Below are 24,016 nucleotides of genomic sequence, written 5' to 3' on the forward strand. Positions count from 1 at the left end.
GCCAACTGCGCGCAGAAGAAAATTGAATGCACTTCCGGAACACCGGGCATTACTTGTGACATGCACGTCTCTTTTGTCTTCCCTCTGCGTCGCTTTTACGACGGACATTTGAAGTTTGTACAACGGTTTGTCAGCCGCGAGGGCCCGCTACGTTACGAAACACGTTCGCGAACATAAATTGTTAGAGTTTTAATTGTGACCGTGATAATTATAGTTATTTGTAAGTTTATTAAAACGAGCGTTTCGCGAATGTTGAGTTCTCACGCGTCGTAAAAAGAACATTTGACGCACTCGCAGCAAGTTATTTTTCACTTTCCATTTTTTTTTTGTTAAGTTTATTAGGATTTTACGTAATTTGCAACATTAAAAACGTATAAAAGGATTTACATATTATTTTAAATAATTTATTGGAAAAATTAATGTTCTGCATCATGTGGTGTTGAGTGAGATATATCTGATCGATACGGGGCAAGGTTCAGTTTTGTGCTACATTGTTCGCTTCAGCGGCGATTAATGGGAGAAAAAGGGAAATTTCTCGCACTTATCCGACCGTAACATTAATTAGCAGACTAATGTTAAACTCGTGTTTCTAAACTAATTCAATTAAAGCTCCTCTATAGTCATACTTTGCGCTCCTTGCCAAACAGCGATAGAGTTTAAGCATAACTCGCGCAACTCTCTTACCGAAACTTGTGAAATCTTGCCAGTTATATAATTTGAGATTGATATACAATATAAGAATTGCACATTTGTTTCTAAAATAAAAACAACAATTGCATTAAATGTCTTTGCATCGAATTATTTAGCGATTTACATACACTTTCATTTTATTTTTATAATTTAAATTTTTTTTTAATTTTACGGATTATTAAAATAACTAATTAAAATAATTATACGATATATTTTGATTGATTATTAGGCAGCGATAATTGCAAATGTATAATAGCTTTCTATTTGTACGAAATTTTGATAAAAAAATATTGCCGTTCCATCACTCGATATTCCCAGATATGTACGTGTAAGCACATGGGACAGCCTATATTTGGAGTTATAGAGTTAATACCGGATCGGTGGCGTAAGCCTAAAGAGGCGGCATTAATCGGTGGTTCTCGGGTTTCTGCTCGCGCGAAAGTATTATCCTCTCGAGCCTCTATATCGAGGGAGTAGGCGAACAGTTGGCTAAATAGTTAAATTAGATAATGGAGGCAGACAGGGTCGGCACGTGAAATTGGGTCAATTGATTCCTCCTCCACTGTCGTTACGGTCTCTCAGTTAACACCCGCTCGATCTATCAAATCCACCGTGTCCGATGGTACGAGTCCCGTTCTGCGTGATATCGGGATCACTTCGATGGCAGAATAAACTAATCGAATTTGCGGGTTAAAAATTAAAATCCACCCCCGAGATTTATTTACCACGCTTGCTAATTATTGTTCTGAAAAAATCGGCTTCTTTTCGTCGAGCATCCTCAATTTTCCCAGTTATTCACAGCTCACAAGTTTGATATGTAATCAATCGTAATTACGTTCGAGCATTCGAAACGGGAACGCGGATGTATAATTTGCTATACTTGTGTCGGTGGACAAACGGAAACTTAATGAATTAAAGCGAGTGTGTACGTAATATGTTTCCACAGAAAATAACCGCAATATCGTAAATATTGATAAAATCTAATTTACAAGTGAAAAATTCTCTCGGAAAGAAGTTTTGCTCGCGGGTCAGGTTGCTCTTTCTCTTTCACTAACCGTCGTATGTTCCTTTTTTCATTTACACGACTCACCGTGAACTTCATGCCAGATGCTCCATCCATCGTTCGATTACGGTGCACTCTGCGACAAAATGCCGCGATATATAATAATGACAAATACTATCGTCCGTCCTACTTTTCGAAGCAACGCGACGGCGGGCGAGGCTCGCGCTTCCGTAAATTCTCAGTTCGTGCGCTCAGGGCAAATCCCTTCCTTATCCCTGCGCGACGGCGTTAAATTCTTGACGATACGAATTTCAAGCGCGCGAGGAGCGAGGAGGGAGATCGTCTTCCATTTTACTTACACGAGATCCTCTTACGACGGGAATCAACACGTAGATCGGGGAAAACGCGCGCGCGGCAGCGACGGCTGCAAGAAGAAAAGACATTCCATCGGCTCCCCTCGTGGGGCTGATCGAACGTGTACCGAGTCAACCCTATTTTCGCCCCTCGAGTCACGAGGTGGTAAATCCTCGGTCCCCCGGGCGAACTTCGGTAAACATCGACGTTAACTTCGAGGAGAGGAACGGGCGAACCCGGGTACGGGAGAGAGCGAGAGAGGATGAGAGAGAGTCCTCGCGAGACGACGAGGCCGGGCGAGGGGAGGCGAGACGAAGCGAGACGAACCTTATCCGTGGCGGATCTGATGGGAATTAACGTGGTCGAATGTGTGGGGGATACGTATCGATACTTTATCACACCGCACTGGTTTCGCGAAAACATCCCGTCTTTGTTTTTACGATAGCGCAGCGATCTTGAATCGCGGATACGGCGAGAATAACGATAACGGACTTTTGCAGGAAAGTGTTTTTGCGACTGATCCGATGTGAGATTACAGTGCTCGAAGAAAATCTCAAAAATGCCCGCGCACGTTTTTAATGGAAACAATATATAGTATATGTACCTTTAAAAAGCTCACGAGACGTTTGAGAAAGATTAATTAAAGTGAAGCGTTGACGCGATTATTTTTTTTTTTTAGAGATGGAAATTATATTGATGCATCATCATTTGGATTTCCTGAAGGGTTATACGTTTTATTTTTCTAAGAAACAATCTTTTGAGAACTTTTAGTTTTAAGAGGAAGAAAAATTTAGCTCCTTTTCCGCATGAGCTTATTTGAAATGCTTATTTCTCGCATTTTTCTTATTTTGCATTATCAAGATGCGTGCATTTATCTTGCGAGGTAACAAATACCGTTGTGCCACGTAACTCTACAATAAGTGCAACGTAAGTTGGGAACCGTCGCCGTGAATTCACGGCGCAGTCGAGAGATGGGTAGAGTCATGCTCTATAAACTCTCTAGTTCCATTAATTAGGTCTCGAACTTTTTATAAGCTTGTTACATCCGATCGATGAGTGTTTACCAAGACGCTGAAGTGATCCGGAGTAGTCTCCAGAATCGTCTGACAAGTATATAAATCACTGTCTTTCTCGAGGAAGTTGCGGCTACGAAACACTCTATCTTCGTTTAACTTTACGGACGTTGATAGCGCTTTTATCTATAATATTTATGCGATGGAAATGCGCGCGAGTCAGACGAAATAAATTTGGGTCGCGTAAGCGCGCGTTGTATTGTTGCGGAACTTTCGTTCTATCACATGGAAATCCTTCGTGACAGCGAAATCGCTATAAACAATTAGCAAGCGTCTCGTGTTACACATACTTTATGTCGTTGGTATTACTAGGGAGACCTGTTACAATGCATCACAGTGCGCTCTATTTCCCCGTGGAGCGATCACGCGATCGTTATATTTAAATGCGAACGAAACGCGATGCTTGGCAGGCACACTAAAAGTTTCGAAGCGCTCAAGTTCAGAAGCTTAGAAGTTGGTTTAATTTTGCTACGCGGTTTCGCTCGTCCGCCGCATTGTTTGAAACTATTTCGGGAATAATACTAATTACACGCGAGCAACCGTTCCGTCGCGTTACATCGTGCGGTATCTGTTAGTAATTCTCTTGACTCTCTCTCGCCTCTTACGTCTCTTACCACGAGGACTAAAGAGCCTCAGCTGCGAGTTCTATTTTGCTTTAGAGACTATCGTTCTAAAAGTGGCTACTTCTGCCGTTGTGTAGATTGCAGTTTCCTGCAATTTACATGCGTTGTTGGTTAATCAGTGGAACGTATACACATTTACAATTTATGTTTACGATTTAGGTTTCGCGCGGTACCTAAATTCAATTATTCATACCCATTTGCGGATACTACCGAATCATTTCTGATAGGTATTAATTAAAATTAATATTATACGAAAAATGATCTCAGCTAGAGAACAAAGCCTCTCTGAATTTATCTAATTTAATTTTACACGCGATTTTGATTAAATTTGATTTGGCGATGCATAACATAGATAGCTTAATTAAATTCAATTTAATAATGTTTTGCGTGTATGTCCTTCTGTTCTTAATATATATTCTGATTAAAATTTATCATGTTAACATCAGCGATCATTATTTTGACGAGTTGTGACGCATTGTGAAATTATAACAGACCTCGCAGTCCCCATCATCCTGTTTGCGATCGTCATCGTCTTTGCCTTTCCTCCGGACAACTGCCCCGGTTTTTCATTTCTGCAAACATGACGCGCATGCGGGCGCGTGAGATTGATCGCGAACGCGTCATGTGTCCATCGTATGTGCTCATAAACCATGCAACGAGAGATCCATCGGTCCGTGACGTTACGCCCTTCTTTCTCGTCCCTGCCTTTCCTACGCTGTTTCCTGTGTGGATATGTGGAATATATAGTAGCGGCTTCCGGAAACTAGTTCCTCCCCGCGATACATCGGGGAAGGGAAGAGCAGGGCAGGGAAGGAAAGGGAGATATAAAATACACCATATCGATAGATGGACGCCAGACGCGATTTGACAGGAAGTATACCGAAGACGTATAAATTCGAATTCGTTGGCCTTTATTTGCTTTTTATGGCGTTCCCCCGACAGAGAATGGAAATTGAGTTTTTGCTTCTCGCTCAACTTCCTCTATGAAATACCGGTGTCATCCGTCATTGCCAAGTGGCACCTGGGATTGATACAAGCATCGGTACCGGTGGGAACTCCGATGTGTTCGAAGCGATTGTTCGTAGCGAATGTGAACGCGAATCAATGACGCGCTAACTAGGAATTCAGACATAGGGTTCAATAGCTTGAAATTATTTCTTTCCGCAACGATTTACCTGCAGATAATATACAGAGGGAGTTAACTGAGATGAACGATTGCTAAAAGTATTTGTATTGCTTAACAAATTACATCTGTTGGATCGCTGGATTGTCAGAGACTCGTATCTCAAGACTTACCGTTTGCGTAGCATTATCTTAACACGGTTAAACGAAAATTTGATTGCGAAACGACTTCCCCTCGTGCAAGCGACAAGGATAATAATCGCGGCATTAATGTACGAAGAGTCGGGCTTGAGTGAGCTTAAAAATATTATCCCCTAAGATGCGGCGGTAAAAGGTGAAAATTGAATTCCACGCGCTCTCGGCTTAATTTCATTGTCTACAACGCGTGGACACCATTCAGCGTTTAAAGCTGGTCATTGTAATTGCCGCGTTACGAGAGTCGAGTCCGACGAGAGATCGTGGCGGGAGAAAAACCGAGAGAAGAGGGTACCAGGGTGAATCTGGGCGACAGTGGTGTGTGGCTGTTTCACGGTAATACTCCACTGTGCCGGGATGCCGAGAGAAGCAATTTTACTTTGAGGTATTTCAAATCGTCGGGACTTTTCCCACCCGAGACGTTCCCTTCCCGTATGCGGGTAGACGCAATGTCGCGTCCCGGAAATGAAATCCTTCCGAAACTGGTTGGAGCAGCGGATCAAGCGGATCTGACCAGTTTGAAAACTGCCGTTGCCACCACCACCACCACCACCACCGTTGTCGCCGCCGCGCCGCTTCTATCGTCTGTCTAAAAGCGTACGCTGACCGACCGCGAAAGTATCGTTCTCGCCGCATCCGGTGTGTCTCGCTATTATTGTTTCGTCGTACCGTAGAAATCCGTTGCATCTGTCGCGTTCGGAGTACGCGATGTTCATTAGCGAGATTGAACGTTAGCGGGAAGCGGAAAGTACGATTGCACTCGAGACACATCGACGAAATCCCTGATTCTCGTCGCAATAGACAGTATCGTAACCGAGGTTTCAATTTCGAGTCAATAATGAGTCGGTTTCCCCTTGCCGCACGACAATGTCTCGTACAATCCAGGACGTATAAACGCATACTTGCATGCACATAAAGGGAGAGACATTTGATTGTGCTCCACTTCGCCCTAATAGCGGCGCAGTGGAGAGTGTACATGCTTTCCGAAACGCGTGATAGTGCAAAAGCGGCATGGAGCTGCTGCTGGATATTTACGCCCATAGAACGTCAAAGAGCATAATGGCACGTGCGCTGACCCGTTTGCCTCAATAACCACATCTGATACGCGTTACCTTGAGATTTAATTCTGCTCCGACGTAGCAAATGTGACTATCTCGCGATCGTCTGCGACAACTGCGAATTCTCTACCGAATACACTTCTAGCATGAAATTAGACAGATAAAAGAAAGAAATTGTAAACACACGTATACAATTCAGGAATCTGTTATATAATATAAAGAATTTGAGAATAGAATTAAAAATTAATCAAATTAAGGATTATCAGGGTCTGCTGCAAAATTGAGATAAATTATTTCGTTCACAGTAGACACATTTTTTATTTTTGTTAAAAAAAATCTTTGTTAAAATTCTTGTGTTAAATTGATATTCATCATTCTTTTAGTGATAAAATAATACAATTTATAGATAAATGAATAACATTAATAACATAAAAATAATGTAGTTTTGAAAGGTTAATTTAAAAATAAATGAATTTAATTCATGTGTCAACGTATTACAAATGTTAATTAAAGATATATGCTTCCACAATTTATTTCCAAATTATATCAAAGTGTCATATTTTTTGTATTAATTTTGTGTCACTTTTTAATATATTCTTATAGTAAATTACATAAAAATTTGAATATATCATTTTAAACTTGCAACATATGTTAAATTTAACATAAATTTTTCAACTTAACAGGTACGTTTTTAAAGTATTGAGATATCGATATATTGAAATGCTGCACGAAACTGTGTCGGCAATTAAAAAATTATTAAAAGAAGTATTTGAAACGATCATTAAAATTTCCTATATAACAAAATCGTTTTCATATGCGCTCATTCGCAACGGAGCTTTTCCTGGAGCGCGTGCAATAAAAAAGCAAAAAAATTTGATAAGATTATGTATATTAAATTGTACGAGATAATTTATATTAGAAACACAAAGGGTTATTTCGAGTTTTTAAATATATTAGAAAATTAAACAACGCTTTTGTCGCGCTACGAGAGAACGCCGCGCGGCAGTACGAGAGAATTGATGGTTCCCGCCGGGTAGACACAATTTGCATTTTTGTTCTCGGCCCCGCGGCACCTTCATCTTCGTATCCAAATATCATGGCGCTCCGAGGAGCGCGTTGTCGATGCAATTCGCGCGAACGAATACCAGCGCAGCCGAAGACACAGCTCGGAAAATTGTGGGATGGAAGAATGAGGGGCGGGCGACCGTCCCTCATTTTCCGATAGCATCCCTCCACCTCTTCAGAATATTACTTTTTGTTTTTTTTTCCTTGGTGCCGACATTAAAGTAGTTGCGAAACCTACGTCTCTATCGTTCCAGGATGGATTTTGTCGTCCTCCCGTGGCTGAAGTTATTTTTTTTTTTTCAGCGCCGGAATATTGAAAACGTTCGTTAGGGTGTAATTAAAACTTGGGCATAAAGCGATAAATTTTACTCAAGGCAGTCGCTCGCAATTATAAAAGCGGCTCGTTTCATTTACACAGAAAAAAAATAGTATCAAATTAACAATTCATTGTTTCATATATAAGCAAGAATATAAAATTTTCCTGGTAGAATTTATAATCTTAAACAGACATAATTTGCTTACACGAAGAAAAGAATTTTCTTTATGTAAGCAAAATTATGTCTGTTTAAGATTATAAATTTTTCTAAGAAGATTTTATATTTTTGCTTGTATATGAAACAATGAATTGTTGATTTAATAATTTTTTTCTGTGTAGGTTTGTTCTAAATTTACGACGGTCCTCGTAATAAATTGAGAATTTCTAAGTGAAACTCTGCCTCTATGTCGATTCGGATGATTTCAATTTTTTTGTTACATATACACATTTTCGAATATTCATTGTTTGACGTAACAGGCAAAAATATTGAACATTTTTTCACTTTATTCTATATTTATCAGATTATAAAAAGATTATTTTTACTGATTTAATTTTCTCGATTTATAAACCGAGTTTGCATTGAACACTTTATTCATTTGCTATATCCTCTTCAAAATAAATAGAATTACAACGGCAAGTAAAATTACAATGAAGCGCGGCATAATGACTCTTCATTTAGTTTCAGTCTCTTTGTTTCTGTCATAGGATTACGAGAAACGTTACATTTTTCACTTTGTTCGATTTTTGTTACGCGCTACAAAATAAGTATGTGTCTGTCGTATGGTCCATGGAACATTCGTTCATTCGTGAGAAGCGAAAGGTGAGAAGATTTATTTCAAATACGCCAGATAAAACACATTTGGCAAAGCGCAGTCTCTTGTGCAACTGCATTTTAATTTTATTTAATTCTGTCAATGGATACATGTGAACGTCCCGTAATTTTATCAGAAAAACGATTGCAGGGGGAATTCTTTTTTTTTTTTTTTTCCATTGTTACGCAGAAACTATTATATTTTATCCCACATTCGAAGTATCATTCGTTCGTTACGTATTACAGAGATGTATATTTTTTGCGCCGAAAAGATGCAGGCGCATTTGATTTATTTCTTTGCGCTACAACCGGCGGAATTTTCACGCTCTGAGATAAACTAGTAACGTTATACGAACGCATATCGATCCGCCTCCCGCTACAATGCATAAAAAGGTACGTCGTCGCAGTCTGTCTCATGCATCATATGCGTCCCTGCAGCTTTAGATGTCGATACGTTTTCATGTTTCGTTTCGAATCCTTCTATTCATTCGAGAGCGGATGGAAATGTGGAAGCGAGTCGCGCATCTCGTTTCCCGAGTTTTTATTTGATACGGGGTATTTGCCGAAATATACCAAGTTTAGTAGTGAAACAGAATTTATTATTACTTAACGAATCTCACGATTCTGTTCAATAATAATATAATTTACGATATTGTTCAACATTGGAAATCAGCTTAACGAATCAAATGTAAATAGCGGGATCTGATTTCTTAATTCACACGTGAGAGAGAACGTTAATGAAATTTTATTCTGAAGCTTAATTATCGACATTGTAAAAACTTTTGTAATTATCTTAATGTCCTTTCGTTAAGGTTATAAAATTGCGTTGTTGGCATTGGATTCATCCAATAATTGCACTGCTATGTCGAAAATTGAGGAACAAAAAATGATGGTATTCAATTAAAGTTTCATTAAAGAGCAATTAGTTTCACATTTGTTAAAAAATATAATCTTGTTATTGACTCTCATACCTCGGCGAATGTCGTATGTATGTGTGTATTGACAATGAACATTTATAATTGATAATAGACTTTTTTGGAAACACATTACAAACGATCGAAGAGATCGCGATCATTTTATTGATTACATGACGGCTCGATGTACTTTCATCATATATTTCATTATATGCTTAATAAATGAACAATGAAATGCTTTTTTTGACGTGGACGGATGGGATGGTTGGTTAATAAGCCTTTTCCGTTCGGTTTCATGCCTTCTTCGATGGCTTGATTCGGATAAAGACAAAAATTCTAGGCGAGGGTGGACAATCAGCTTATTTCGAGCTTACCACATAAAATTCCTCTTTGTTCCGATACCACGGTCTAAGAATGAAACCTAGAGAGACTTAACGTTCCTTCGTCTTCTTTTTTAACGTCTCTGCACTCGAAGCTAAATAAAGTACATGCTGCCCGCTTTCATAAAAATCAATTTTTCCACTCGCAATATTACGCGCAATACTCGCGGAAGCGAAATATCTCGAAAAATGTAATTCACCTGCATTATCACTGCAGTATCAGGGTTTCTTTTGATGTCCGTAAATTGCAGCACTAAACACATCTGAAAAATGTCATTTAGTATCGGAATAAGTAATGGAAAGAGAAACGATATTCTGTGCCTAATAGGACGCTACAATTGTAGCTCTCAAACGCGCAGTGCGAGCAGCGCTCTTGCGTAAGCGCCTTTATGATTTCTCGGATACTGGATGCAGCATCACGTAATTTTTCAGCGCATAATGAGATTAAATGCCTGACATCAAGATAAAAATGCCGATGATAAAACAATTTCATTTCCTTTTCTCTTTCTCGACATATAAATTACTTCTCTTGACTGTTCGTAAATTCTTTGCGATATTTGAAATGGCTCTCTCGTCGTGAATAGAAATTATATCGAACGGATATCGAATTTCCTGAATAATGAAACGGTCTCGCTTTGCAATTGCACGTCATATAAACATCATGGAGAAAAGAATGATCTATTTCTGCAAAGATGAATCTCGTGTTACGCGCTCGAAATTTGTCGCTCATAGTCGAGCATCTTCATTTAGCGCGACGCAATTTAGCATTGTTCGCGCAGTAAATAGGCTCGAAGGCATTAAGAACTTGGAGAATTACGCGCCTCATTTGTTGTGATCAGCCTTAAAAGTTATGCGTCTGATATCGGGTTGACTCATTTGCGCAATTGCACTTATCGCGAATGCGAGGCAGCGTGTTTCGTACATAATGCGAGGTGCTTGCGAGGCGCGCTCTTTAGAAATCGGCTAAATGACGCGACGAGGAAAGTGCATTTTTGCCCTCCATAATATTCATACAGTACGGTGACGTTGTTCCGAGAGCTTGCCGGAGAGTAACGCGCGCATCTCGCGGAAAGCGTTTGGGATTCCGGGCGGCAAGAGAGTGCCGTGCACACACCCTCGCGTCGCTCGGCAGATATGCGAAGCCCGGGCGAAATTGTGGTGGCTCTTCGTAGAGTGGTGGCCGTTGCCTCCCTTTTTGTCGCGCACGATTACTCCGGATTTTTTTCACGGGACAAAAGTCGCCTGATATAAATTCAAAAGCTGTGCTTACGGAAATTACACGCGATATCAATTCCGTGGAAAAGGAGGAGAGAGGAGAGGAGCTGTTGCCAGGCCATACTTCGCAGGGTACCTTGTCTCGTTAACGTAGTTATAAGGGGATGAGCTACACAATTCCGGGTCAAATCTCTGGAGAGCTTCTCCCGTTCGGTTCTCTCAAATGGTTAGCACGTCGATCGAATCATCCTGTTTTTATCGCGCGATATGAGCCGAGCTGGGACTTGTTAGGGGCGAAAACAGGTCCACCTCCCTCTTCGACGCTGGTGGGGAAGCTCGTACGAGCTATAGGCCACACGAAAATCCGCGCGGTGGAGACTGAATTATTCGATCGACCTGATTACGTGAAGGTCTCGGGAAGCTCCTCGCAGTTCTTTACACGTTCGAGTTCGGCCATTATTTATCTGTGATGACTCTCGTACTCCGTAGAATAAAATATGACTGTGTTATTTGTAGTTTGGAGAAAATGCTTCGATACGTTCTGCATACATATTTATAGCAGTTATTTCTGAATTGATCTACGTTCGGATTTTATAACGATACTTATATCGAGTCTTAAAGTATTTAATACTTGTCACTGTGACAAGTCAAATCCGGAAGTGGATAAAATTCAATTTAGTACTTAGCTAAGGAAGATTGATTCTAAATGCATTATTGAATTTATTTACAATTTTGTTACAGCTCGTCGATTGAACGAGTACATCCGTCACTACGAAACGCTGTCATATCCCGTCGAGGAGGTCCACCGAAGTCATCTGAGGGCGAAGAGGTCGATCAATCGCGACAGTACTGTGACGTTAAAGTTTCGCGCGCACGGCAAGGACTTCCACATTCGATTAAAACGGGACTTGACCACCTTTAGCAACAACTTAATTATTGAAGGATCAACGGGGGAGAGACAGTACGACTCCGACGTCTCTCACGTTTATCAGGGCAACTTAGTTGGTACGTTTTATCGTAAGACAAATATCTACAATACGAGATATTTTTGTTAAACCACTTTTAACTATCCAATAAATTTATATGTTTTTAAATAACGTGCAATTAAAGAGCGTAACGAAACATGACTACAAGTTGATAGATTCGATTTTATTGTTTTCAAATAGAATCACACATGTTCAGGGATGAAATAGAATCACTTGATATATAATCAATTAAGAGAATGAACTCTTGTATACGTGCACACAGATATGCACATAAATAACACCATTGCTATGTATGGATATCAAGATTTCATGCTCTTTGACTATGTATAAAGTTTCTAAAAACGTGCTTCATTCAATTTTATTGTTTTAATAAGATGGGATCAAAATCACCTGCTCGCAATTTCTATTTATACTTTTGTAAATTTATCATTGCGATTTTATTTTTATACAATGTGACCTATCGAAACAGATGGTATAGGATCGTCGTGCAACGTTACAATACACTCGTCATGGTACATCGATCGTGCTAAAATTGTATGTCACTTGCTATTAATTTACTTGTTATATCCTTCTGTTTAGTGATTTGCGTTTTCCGTATGTTTTTCAACACAGTATTTTTCAGCTGTTTCTACAATGTTTGTCGTAAAAAAAGTGCGGTTGTTCAAAGTTATTCTCGTGTATATAGTATTTAATGCTAGAGGTCTGTAACTTGAACAGTATACATGTATCGACGCACATTTCCAAATATAGACTCGTACTATTATGACATCAAGTCAGCAATCTTCTTGGTGTCCCATATATTCGCATAAATGACGCTCGTAAATGTAAAGTTACACGGAATCGATCGGCAGCGATCGCTCGAACTTTTGCTCGCGAGAGGTTCACGTAGATATCGGCTTAAAATTCTATGAGTTTCTGTGTTTATACACGTAGTCGCAACATCCTCTGAAAATATTTATTGTCGGAGAAATAGTGGCATTTGTTTCTGCAAAAGTAATAGACTGCATGTACGCCGAACGAAAGCGGTAAAGGCTATATAAAGTATTCGAGACGGTAAATATCGAAACGCTGATTTTACAAATTATGAGCTTTAACACGTGAATATTTGCTTGCCATTGTAATGTTCGTAATAGCGTTAATTTTGTAATGGTATACCCAGAGATATAACACTAGAAAATATAAAATAGAAAACCATTTTTCTTTGAATCAAAGTAAAATTAAAATAATATAATTATGTTGCAAATTGTCGATTTTAGCAGATTAAACATCATTTTTTACCTTTTTTTTTTACATCAAGCAAAATTAATTTGAATGGAGTCTTGACGTCACACTTAGAATTACCAAGATGTTTATTATTCTAAAGTTGCAACGAAACATGGAATCTAATCAAATCCCGCTAAAGGAAAGTCGTCTTCAAATCCACCGCAGAATACGTTGCTGAAGTTTAACGTTATCCTTACGAGACACTCTGCATATTCAAAGAACTTCCATCAAAATAAACTAAATTTAACAGAAGTAGAGGGAAGTGCTCTCAACTGTACAAACAAAGAGTCATACTTAAATTTGTAACCACGGCACACTCGGTAGCCTGTCCGACCTCTGCGTTCGTTTCGTTGTCAGTACGCATTCCGGTTACATTCTGCATTGTATAGCTTCGACGAGGTGGTACCATTTCTTTACATCGCTTCCCAATGCCAGGTGTAACACGCAAATGTGCGTGTCAACATAGATATCAGATGGAACCTTTATTTTCAGTCAGGTGATTTACGGAGGTTCAGCAAGCAACGTTTTAGATAATGAATATCAGCGGAAAACGGTTTATTTATTATTTTGTGTCACGATTTTCCGCGAATTATCCACAGCCCCGATTTCCATCGCATAACATTACGAGGAGGCATATTTCAATTTAGGGATTGAAGAAATTCTCGAGTTGTAGGTTTAGCTGTACTAGCACTTCGTCATTATTACTAAGTTTTTCGAAATATAATTTTTGTGAAGAATTTTGTAACTCATTTCTTTCAACCAATTTTTCCACTAGTTTTTTAACCAATTTGGAAAAAAGTAATTTATTTGAAAAATCTCTTTTTTGTATTAGAAATCTTTATAGATATTATATAGCACAGATATTGTATAATATGTAGATATTTTATTATATAAACACTAATAAATTTTTTGTTTAATATTTTTGTACCTATGAAAGCTTAAAGAATAATGAATAATGCTAGTGCTAGAAATGTGTGTACGCGGGCGAAAAAGAACTCTAGAGTGACATTAGAGGCTGTTCAAAACGTTTTCCGTATCGGAAGTGAAAGATTCCCTTTGTTCTCGCATCAAAGGAATTTTGAATTGCGATAAGCTCGGTGGTGCGGGCGACTCCGTTTTCCTGCGATCTATTATCTAAAGGGGAAAAGGATATGTGCGCGAAACGCCTTTTGAATATTCTCTCTATTATTGTCGTTTACTCGCTATCTGCAGTACGCTGAGGTTTTGTCCTCCGCTTTTAATGATTCAACACTATCTTTTCATGTCAGGTGCGTTAGTCGAAAATGTGTCGCAAAATATTTTCCATGCATAATACGTGACGAAGATACGATTCCGACATCTCCTTTAGAACCAAATGTATTTTTGTCGACAAACGTGGTTTCTTTGCTCAAAGGAAAATAAAATATTCATTGCACGTTTTATTGAAGAAATTTTCAAATCGAATGATATAACTGTGGAATCTGAATTCTCGAATTTCGCGGATGATTGACAAAAAGCCATCCCTTTTTTCCGTTATATTATTTCCTTTGATATACTAGTTTCACAATATCATTTATTTTATAAAAATATAGAGATTTTCGCAAAAACAAAACTGTAAAAAATTGCAACATATTTTTTTCATACATGCTGCACGCATTGGAGAATAAGTTAAAAAGCGATTATATTAAGATGAAGAATTAACAAATATCACAAATATTGCAAATACAAAGTAAAAATTTTGGTTGAAAATTATTAAACAAATTGATTGATATAAACGCGTAATAGAATCTTATTTCTGAAACATCAATAGAATATACAACTTTGTTTTATATTAAAAATAAAATCACTTAAATGTAATTGAGTTAAATTTCATCAAAAGTCTTATTATTAAAATATCGATATTAAACAAAGTAATTACGGAATTTCTTAAGTTCTAAACGAAGAAATTGGCACGTAGATCATTTGTATGTGAAGCATTCCCTAATTACAGAGAACATTTTGCGTACAGTACATTTACATACTTATAAATTTTTCAACGTTACGATTAAATTAGGTTTCTACTTTGTCCTATTTTTTATTTTTCATTTTCACCGAAAGATAAAAATATGCATGCGCGCTATTAATTTTCCTACGTGCGTTTCGGTTAAGGGAATAAATTAGACAGCGAGACAGCAAAAGCAAGTTGCTGCATAAGCCAGCAGTTTCTGGTGCAAAAAGTTTTGCTGAGAGATGAAGTTTCCACCATCATCGATACTTTTTCAAGCGAAGTGAGAGTCACATTTGTTCTAACATGGTTTCTTACTCGCATGTGCATTTATCCAAATTATCTAAATTATTACTTCCATAATTTTTTTTACTTTAATCGTAATAAAGTACAGGTAAAGAAACACAAAAAGGAGCATTTTTAACTTTAATCTTTATATTTTAATGTCATTTTTGGGAGAAATATAATTATTAATGTGTCTCATGTTTACAGATTAATGCATATAATTCTTTAAAGATTTATCACATCATAGAAATGTACATATTGGTCTAATATTAAATTTAATATTAAATAGAAATTGATTTTGCTATAAATATCTTTATCCTTTATATAATTCAAATAAAACGAGAAATTTATGCTTTTAAAGATTTATCGCCAGAATTAAGATGAAAAAAATGTATAGATAGATATTCTCGACACGCATCTGATCAGGAATATATCTTCTGCTTTCAGGCGAACCTGGTAGCCACGTGTTTGGAAGTGTCAGTGATGGAGTCTTCCACGGGAAGATAGTATCACCGAAAAGTGGTGCGTGGTACGTGGAAAGGGCGCATTACTACTTTCCGTCGCATGAGATAAACGAGACGCTGCATTCTGTGATCTATCACGAAAATGACGTCGGTGATCCGTACGTGGACGTTCGACAAGGTAAAGTGCAAAAAAAAGACAGGATTCTTTTTTTTTTATCAATATTATCTCTATAATCTTATTATTGTTCATGCATAAATTGTGAATGCAAATATAGTTTATTTAGCGGGGAAACTTTTAACCTCAGGAAATTTGTTATAAACTTTCAATATTAGAGTTCGTTACTCGTTTATTGCTGGTTTATTTTAACAATATACTTTTATTACAAAATATTTAGTTTTAATTAAGCTAAAAATTAATTGAGTGTAAAGCTAAAAAAAAGCAACATTTTAACTTTTAAATTATCTTTTTAAATATCAAAAAATATTGCAGTGTATCAATTTTTATGTGATTCCACCGTAATTTTTTAATATTATTGCGTTTTGTAGAGAAAATATGTAATAAATAAATATTTCTTTGTTTTTCACACTTTACAAGCTTTCGATTAGTTTATTTAGTTTATTTATATTCGTAAACTTACGGACGATAACACAAACTGTGTATTAGTCGGGAGTCGCAAAAGTTTGTTTAATATCTGATCGAAAGAACTTGTATAATGACTTTGAACAAAGCTTCGAGTTTCATTATGCACACGAAGAAGCAGTGCATAATAATATGCGTTTCGCATATTCGAAGAAAATGATAAATTTAGATTGGAAACGATTTACTTAACCACCGGTTTACCGATAATAATTGTTATGTCTGTCGTGCATGAAAGATTTACTAATTATAAGGCGGCTATCGTCCGAGAACGTTTTTGAACGCTCGTTTGAATATGTTGTTCAATGCGAGGACCTCGAAGGCGCTTCACGACATCGTGCACTTCCACTTTCCACCCTTTTGTCACGCGATGCTCATCTTCCGCTCTCTTCTGGGAACATCTTCCGCTTTTTTTCTTTAACACTTGTTTTTAAAAACACCTTCACCTTAATGAAAGCGTTGATTAATTGAGGATGATTGTGATAAAAGAGTTCCTTCATAGACATGTTAATTAGCTCTCTGCCGAGAGTAAACACGAACTTACACGTCATGTATAATTTTGTTAAAATAATAATATGTCTTTAATCTTTAATAAGAAGTGGACGTTTCGACTTTACAGAGTTCTCTTCAGCACGCATATAAATTGATTTGACGTGATAAAATCGTGGAAGATACATAATGATGTTGATATTTCAATAATTTATATGCGTGCTGAAAAGCAGTCTAAAGTCGAAACGTCCACTTACTTTTAAAAATTAAAGACGCATTATTATTTTAATACCTAATAGTTTGCTCGCTTTATTTGTCTTTTTTACATATTGTTATTGTATCGAATTATTTTCTTGAAGTTCATACGCGAGCTGATATCCTATTAAATTGTATAATTTTGTTATTATTTACGCATTGATTCACTGAGATATTCTATTGTTACAAAGTCTCTCCGACAATAAAAAGTACTGTGTTTTGAGAACAAAGTTTCCTGCATCCAGGCAAAATTAGATTTGAATTCAGAATTTGTCGCAGAATTAGCCAATTCAAACGGAACTGCCAAACTCTTGGTACTCTTTTATGCATACGCTTATATACGGGAAACGAAGCAACCACTAGCGTAAGATTGCGCCGTTGCAGCGTGGCTATGGATATCGAAAAGTCCATGGTGGCGGTACGAATTCCATGCACCATTTAGAGTATTGTTAGGAAGGAAAGTAGTCCGTTTGGATAGGTGCGCGGGGTGGAAATGCCGAGAGTGCACTCTTCCGTCCTGAATCGGGCGTAGTCAGCACGGTTGCAGCTACACGGACGACTGGCGAATTTCGTGCTGCGCAATCCACCGTCGTCACCGGTAGTAGCCAACGTTGAAATAAACAGGCCGGTGTATTGCGTGTAATATTTATCACACCGCCCGTCCATGCATGCTGCGTGGCCCGAATCTCTCGCTGTGTTTGCTCCCCGGAAACACGTCCAACGTTATGAGTTTGCTACATTTATTGGAGCATTGCACAAGGCACGATGACACGAAGGAGAGTACAGTAGGATGAAACAAAATGTGCTTAACGTTCTCGGACCAAACTCTCTCGGAGCATGATGCATTATTACACGTACGATAGATAATATTAAAGACTATCGCGAGAAAATCACAGAGAAAAAATTGAAGCGTGATTTATTAAAAGAGTTGAATCCCTTTTTTCTTGAACGTAGAAGTAATGCGATTCTCGGGTCGCGCGTGAATCTTAAATGTATCGTTCGAAGCTCCAATGTTAACGAGTGTAATGCGCGCAGCAGGAGAAACGAGCAGCACTCGATCAGTCGTCCCGTCGACGTTTCTTTCATTTCCACGTCATGAAATGTCTATTAACACTAGCACGTAGGCGGCGATAATAGACAGCAATAGCACAGACAGCCAATATCGTCACGCCTGAAACGCCGAGTCATTAAAGCTCGCGGCTTACGGTTAACCATCCAATAAAGCCGACAGTCACGATTATCTCGGCTGTATCTGCGATGTTATTGATTCGTACTTATGCGAAATGATTTCGGACGATGAATTGAGAGAATGTCTGTAAGAGGAAATTTTATTAATCTCGGTTCATTGATATTGTCACCGTCAGGTGCAAATCAAAAATATATTTATTTTATACAACTGATGTAAAATATTCATACTTTGAGAAGAATAACACAATTACTCTACAATGTGCCAGGGAAGTCGCAGAATTGCAATACATTAATCTTCTTATTTACTAAAAAAAAAAGTAAAAGCTACAGATATTACGAAGAAACGCTGCAAACTCGTTAGCGAATGAGCCATATCGAGTGAAGAGGTTTCCTCTTCGGAATCAGCGATCTGAAATCGTGCAAGTTGGTTTCCGATGAACCGCGTACTCGCGTATGCAGATATTTCCGCGGGTAACAACGTTGTTATATACCGCGGTACGACACCCGGGAGACCGCGACAAGGTCGCCATTAGTCGCCGCATTATGTCCATATATTCGCTTCACGCAGATACCTCGAGCGTATTGCCAGGAATTGTGCCAATGATTAAGCCGCATGTGCGCCGCTGTTTCGGTGACAACGCGACTCACGCGATGCAGATTGCACGGTACGTGACCTGGCTTCCGCGTCGTTATTACGCGCTCTGTATTCCCATCCAAAGACACTTTAGGATATAGACTTCGGCCTACCTATAGGAGAGCTCGAAGCGCATGTATCTCGGTCCCATCGATGATGTAAGACTCCCACGTGGCCCGTGGATGTTTCGAGTTCCACGACCAGATTCAGAATTAATGGCAATGAACTTTGCCATTAATTAGGAACCTTGTGGCGCTTCCTGGCTAACGATTCGCTCCCAGATTTTCATCTACCGCAGTTCAGGGAGCAGAAATACCGTTGGCCGCTATTATCATCCTATTTCCCGTTAGGGTCAATTCGAGCTATGAATAATTGGGCGTGTCTCAACGTGTCAAAGTTAGCATTAATCTTTATCGTTCTTTTTAATAATTGGTAATTAATTTTATCATTAAAAACTTTTGTAGTGGTAGATAAAAAGTAGATAAAGTAAAAAGTTAAACTCTCTGCAAATTTTTTTTATAGAACATTTTTTTAAAACAGGATTTATGATTGCAATATATATTCAAAATAATATTGAAATAATAAATTTAAACAATAAACGTGCACAGATTTTATTGATTCGAGGAAATTAATTTATTTTCGAAATTGTTTTCCAGCAATTTAATCAGTATAACATGCACAATACTATGTTTTCGTTATGAAATGATATCGAGTCAATGATGAATTTTTCAGGTGATGGCGGTGGATGTGGCATTACTAACCGGGATGTGATAGATTGGATGGAGAGTGTGCAGAATTCCGCCCTACCGGATGAATCGCCTAAGATAGTCCCGTCGGCGAACCAGAAGGAGCCGAAACCAAATGTCGCACCCTGGAACGGTGATCCCCAGGAGGCTCCCGGTCACAAGTACACTAGAGAAGCTAATGAACCTAGTCATCGCAGGCCACGAAGAGCGACCAGGTCGAAAGAAAACAACACCTGTTCGCTCTTTATACAAACGGATCCTCTTATATGGAGGCACATCTCCGAACAGGTATGTGAAATTTCTTTCAATTTCGCAAATTCACTGGAAAAATATCCTTTAAAAATTTTTTTAACGAAAATCGATCATCGAAATTACGTATCATTTTTTAAATACTATTTCTCTTTCTTCTGTAATTATATTTTGAGAATATTTGAATGCAATTTACATCTTATCCAGTAAGAGATATCTCTTGTTGTTTCTCTTGCTTTATGAAGCTTATTTAAACTTGAATGTACGAAGAAAATTAGGATATTCAATTAAATAAAAAAAAAAATATATATATATTTTTTTTATTTTTTTTGTAATGTATTTATTCTGTAAAAATTGAACATTGCTTTCCCTACATCTCACTCTTTAATTTATTAAGCGATAAAAAGGAAGAATGCACAAAACTGACATTTATAATCATGTAAAAAAAGTAAAAGCAGGGGAGCAGATTGTTAAAATGAATGACCCAATTCTCGCTGGCAATTTGTAACTAGAGAATGCCAGTATTTCCTTACACAATAGAGAAATACCTCGAATACCGACCGTTCTCTTCCTATGGTCACATTCATATGCGTTTTCGTCGGCAGCACGGTCAGTGCAATTCCCCTTTGCATTTTCTCAACAAACCAGACACCATCCGCATTCCGTTCTTCACAAAAAGAATATTCCTATCCCCATGCGCCCTATGTTCCGACTTTGATATCGCTTGTACGCTTGCATACATTGCGTTCCACCGAAAGCAATTATAATGATTTTTTTAGACGCTTGAATTTTTTCAAGCTTCTCTTTACAAAAACGTTCTGCTCACAAAGAGATATTGAAAACGTTGAAATTTGGGAAATACATTCGTAGATTAGATTTTATTAAATGTAAATGTTCACATATATGTGACTATAAATTTTTCATGAGAAATTCTCAATATTTGAAACTTAATTATAAACTGTTTGATGTTGGAAATTGAAAACTTCCATATCAGAAATTTCGTGAATACATTATATTTTTTTATCAAGTATGAATATGCCAAGGAAAAAATTCTACCACGTCCCGTAGAATAAGGAATAGAACAATTTCACCTACAGTTGCCACGGATATTCAGTGTTGATGTTTTTATTCGCAGCTACATCACGACGCGGAGAAAACCAGAGAGGAAATATTGTCCTTGATCGCGCACCACGTCACCGCCGTGAATTACATCTATAGGGACACGAAATTCGATGGCAGGACTGAGCATAGAAACATCAAGTTCGAGGTTCAACGAATAAAGGTAACGATATTGCGCCAAAAATAACATCCGCCGATGTGCGAATGCTCGCTCGTCAAACTGACACACTCGTTATATCTGATAACAGATCGATGACGAGACGGCATGCACACCTCAACAACCGTACAGCGAACCGAACCCCTTCTGTTTGGAGAACATCGACGTTAGCAACTTCTTGAATCTCCATTCTCTCTCGAATCACGAGGACTTCTGCCTCGCCTATGTTTTCACTTACAGGTAAGCGGAGTAACGAAATATCGCGTTATGCGCCCGTTTACGCCTGCTTCGTAAACATTGTTTCACGTCATATTTTGTCGACAGAGACTTCACTGGTGGTACTCTCGGGCTCGCCTGGGTCGCTTCCGCGTCTGGTGCGTCCGGTGGTATTTGCGAAAAATTTAAAACTTATACCGAGACCGTGTCCGGCCTGTATCAATCTACTAAGAGATCCCTGAATACCGGTATCATAACTTTCGTGAATTACAACAGCCGTGTGCCGCCTAAAGTGTCACAGCTGACTCTGGCGCATGAAATAGGTCATAACTTTGGATCACCGGTAAATAAAAAAAAAATTTGTTTTCTCATAGATACACGTGTTCAATTTGTTCTGAACAGAGGTAACAATAATGTTCACCTTTTTTTTCCAGCACGATTTTCCACCGGAATGCAGACCGGGAGGCTTGGACGGTAATTACATTATGTTCGCCTCGGCGACGAGCGGAAATCGACCGAACAACAGCAAGTTTTCAAAGTGCAGCATTGGCAATATCAGCAACGTCCTAGATGCTATCGAGGATAATAAGAAGAGGAACTGTTTCACTGGTATTTTTACATCACATTTTTCCTTCACACTACAACAGTCTTCGGAACGGAATAAGCGAGAAATAGAAAGAAACGTTGTTTTTTCTAATATTTCCACTTGCCTAACATAATTTATTGCATTTCTTATGTACAGGAGCGTTTTGCGGGAATAAAATTGTCGAAGCTGGCGAGGAGTGTGACTGTGGATACGATGATAACGAGTGCGTGGACAAGTGCTGCTATCCTAGACAGGTGTCTGAGTTGGATAAGATCAAGAATGACACGGCGAAAGGTTGCCATAGGAAATACGGGACACAATGCAGGTACGCAATGCGTGCAAGCAAAACGCAACCGGATGTGACATTGATCGGTGCCCCTTCGATTCATATCCCTCATAAATGTAATTATGCGTTTGCAGTCCTAGTCAAGGACCCTGCTGTTCGAGTGAAACGTGCCAGTTTGTACCCCTCTCTCATCGAGTCCAGTGCAGGGCCGAATCGGACTGTAGTTACAATTCTACATGCAATGGAAAGTCCTCCGAATGCCCAGCGCCGTTACCGAAAGCCAACAAGACTAGATGCAATGAGGGCACTCAAGTAATCACGCTCTGTTATTCTGTGAATTGTACGATTTAGCGGCCGTTGACTCTGGTTTCAACAACGCATTATTTACAGTTGTGCATCAACGGGGAGTGCACGGGATCTATTTGTCTGGAGTGGAATCTGACAGAGTGCTTTTTAACGAGCAGCATCATACCGAACATCGACAAGCGAAAGCTCTGCGAATTAGCCTGTCAAAATGGGACTGATACATCAACGTGTCGTGGGACGAGCGAATTTGCACACATGGTGGGATTACCCGAGGGTGGAATGAGTCTCAGACCTGGTTCACCTTGCGATAATTTTCAGGTAAAATTATTAATTTATTTAAGAATGAAATGGTATATTATTTTTTTTTAAGTAATATAAAATTTTTATTTTTTCTTTAGGGTTACTGCGATGTTTTCTTGAAATGCCGAGCCGTCGATACGGAAGGACCGCTTGCGAGATTGAAAAACCTGTTGTTCAACAAAGAAACTTTATCCTCGGTGGCGCAATGGATAACTGTGAGTATGGGCGTTTTACTTATGATTCTATGTATTATTCTATTAATGTGTGTTATTTGTTTTAGGAATTTTGGTGGGCGGTGTTATTAATGGGTATAGCTTTCATCATATTTATGGGATTGTTTATCAAATGTTGTGCTGTGCACATTCCTTCCACTAATCCTAAAAAGCCGCCTGCGAGGCGCATCAGTGATACATTAACAAGACCAATGAATACCCTTAGAAGAATGGTAAGAACACATCAATTATTTTTATATATAAAAGTTTGCCCGTTATTTGAAAGATATTTGGAAAAGTCATTTCGTTTACACGTTTATTATTTTTATTACAGCGACATCCGCATGGTGGTGGTGGAGCTGGGCCAAGAAGTATACCTCCAAGACCAAGTCAAGGTGGACACGGATCGCGTGGACCCTCTCATGGTTATGGGGAGGGTAGAGGTGCTCAATATTATCCAAAAGGTGAATTAGTTTATTTAAACCTTTTACACTCATTTCTCGTTGCTTGAGTTTAGTTCTTACGCTTAAGCACCAATCAACACATTGCATACATCATAAAAATGCTCTAATGTCAAAGAATACTAACTAATTACGGATTAAACTCAAGTTAACGTTGTTCGCGTTTTCTCATTCCTTGTGTAACCCGCAACTACATCAATGTCTTTTCCTGTTTGCATCTTCCTCGCATTGACGCGCATCTATGACTACCTGATACTATCGTTCTATGATCTGCAGAGGTGAGCCTGGGGCCTATATTCTTATGCTTAATAGGAGCAAATTCACGAATATGAATATCATTTTTGTTTAATGAAACGCAATTTTACTAAACTTATTATTACTTGTAATAGAAAAAT

At 38.5% G+C, this 24,016-nt stretch overlaps 1 protein-coding gene across 2 annotated transcripts in view; it reads left to right on the forward strand.

The window, feature by feature from the left end:
- The window catches only part of LOC105201458 (disintegrin and metalloproteinase domain-containing protein 10), a 121,735-nt gene that overhangs the window by 92,666 nt on the left and 5,053 nt on the right, over nucleotides 1-24,016 (forward strand). For both annotated transcript variants that reach the window (XM_011169475.3, XM_011169476.3), the window contains exons 2-14: nucleotides 11,561-11,824; nucleotides 15,764-15,958; nucleotides 19,716-20,017; nucleotides 21,114-21,260; nucleotides 21,346-21,494; nucleotides 21,579-21,813; nucleotides 21,905-22,079; nucleotides 22,213-22,381; nucleotides 22,477-22,654; nucleotides 22,733-22,966; nucleotides 23,047-23,163; nucleotides 23,229-23,393; nucleotides 23,495-23,624. In XM_011169475.3, coding sequence (XP_011167777.1) covers nucleotides 11,561-11,824; nucleotides 15,764-15,958; nucleotides 19,716-20,017; nucleotides 21,114-21,260; nucleotides 21,346-21,494; nucleotides 21,579-21,813; nucleotides 21,905-22,079; nucleotides 22,213-22,381; nucleotides 22,477-22,654; nucleotides 22,733-22,966; nucleotides 23,047-23,163; nucleotides 23,229-23,393; nucleotides 23,495-23,624 — 2,460 coding nt within the window. The remainder of the gene's footprint in view (nucleotides 1-11,560; nucleotides 11,825-15,763; nucleotides 15,959-19,715; nucleotides 20,018-21,113; nucleotides 21,261-21,345; nucleotides 21,495-21,578; nucleotides 21,814-21,904; nucleotides 22,080-22,212; nucleotides 22,382-22,476; nucleotides 22,655-22,732; nucleotides 22,967-23,046; nucleotides 23,164-23,228; nucleotides 23,394-23,494; nucleotides 23,625-24,016) is intronic.

This window comes from Solenopsis invicta, chromosome 4 (genome assembly GCF_016802725.1).
Source record: "Solenopsis invicta isolate M01_SB chromosome 4, UNIL_Sinv_3.0, whole genome shotgun sequence".
In the NCBI taxonomy this organism is placed as follows: domain Eukaryota; kingdom Metazoa; phylum Arthropoda; class Insecta; order Hymenoptera; family Formicidae; genus Solenopsis; species Solenopsis invicta.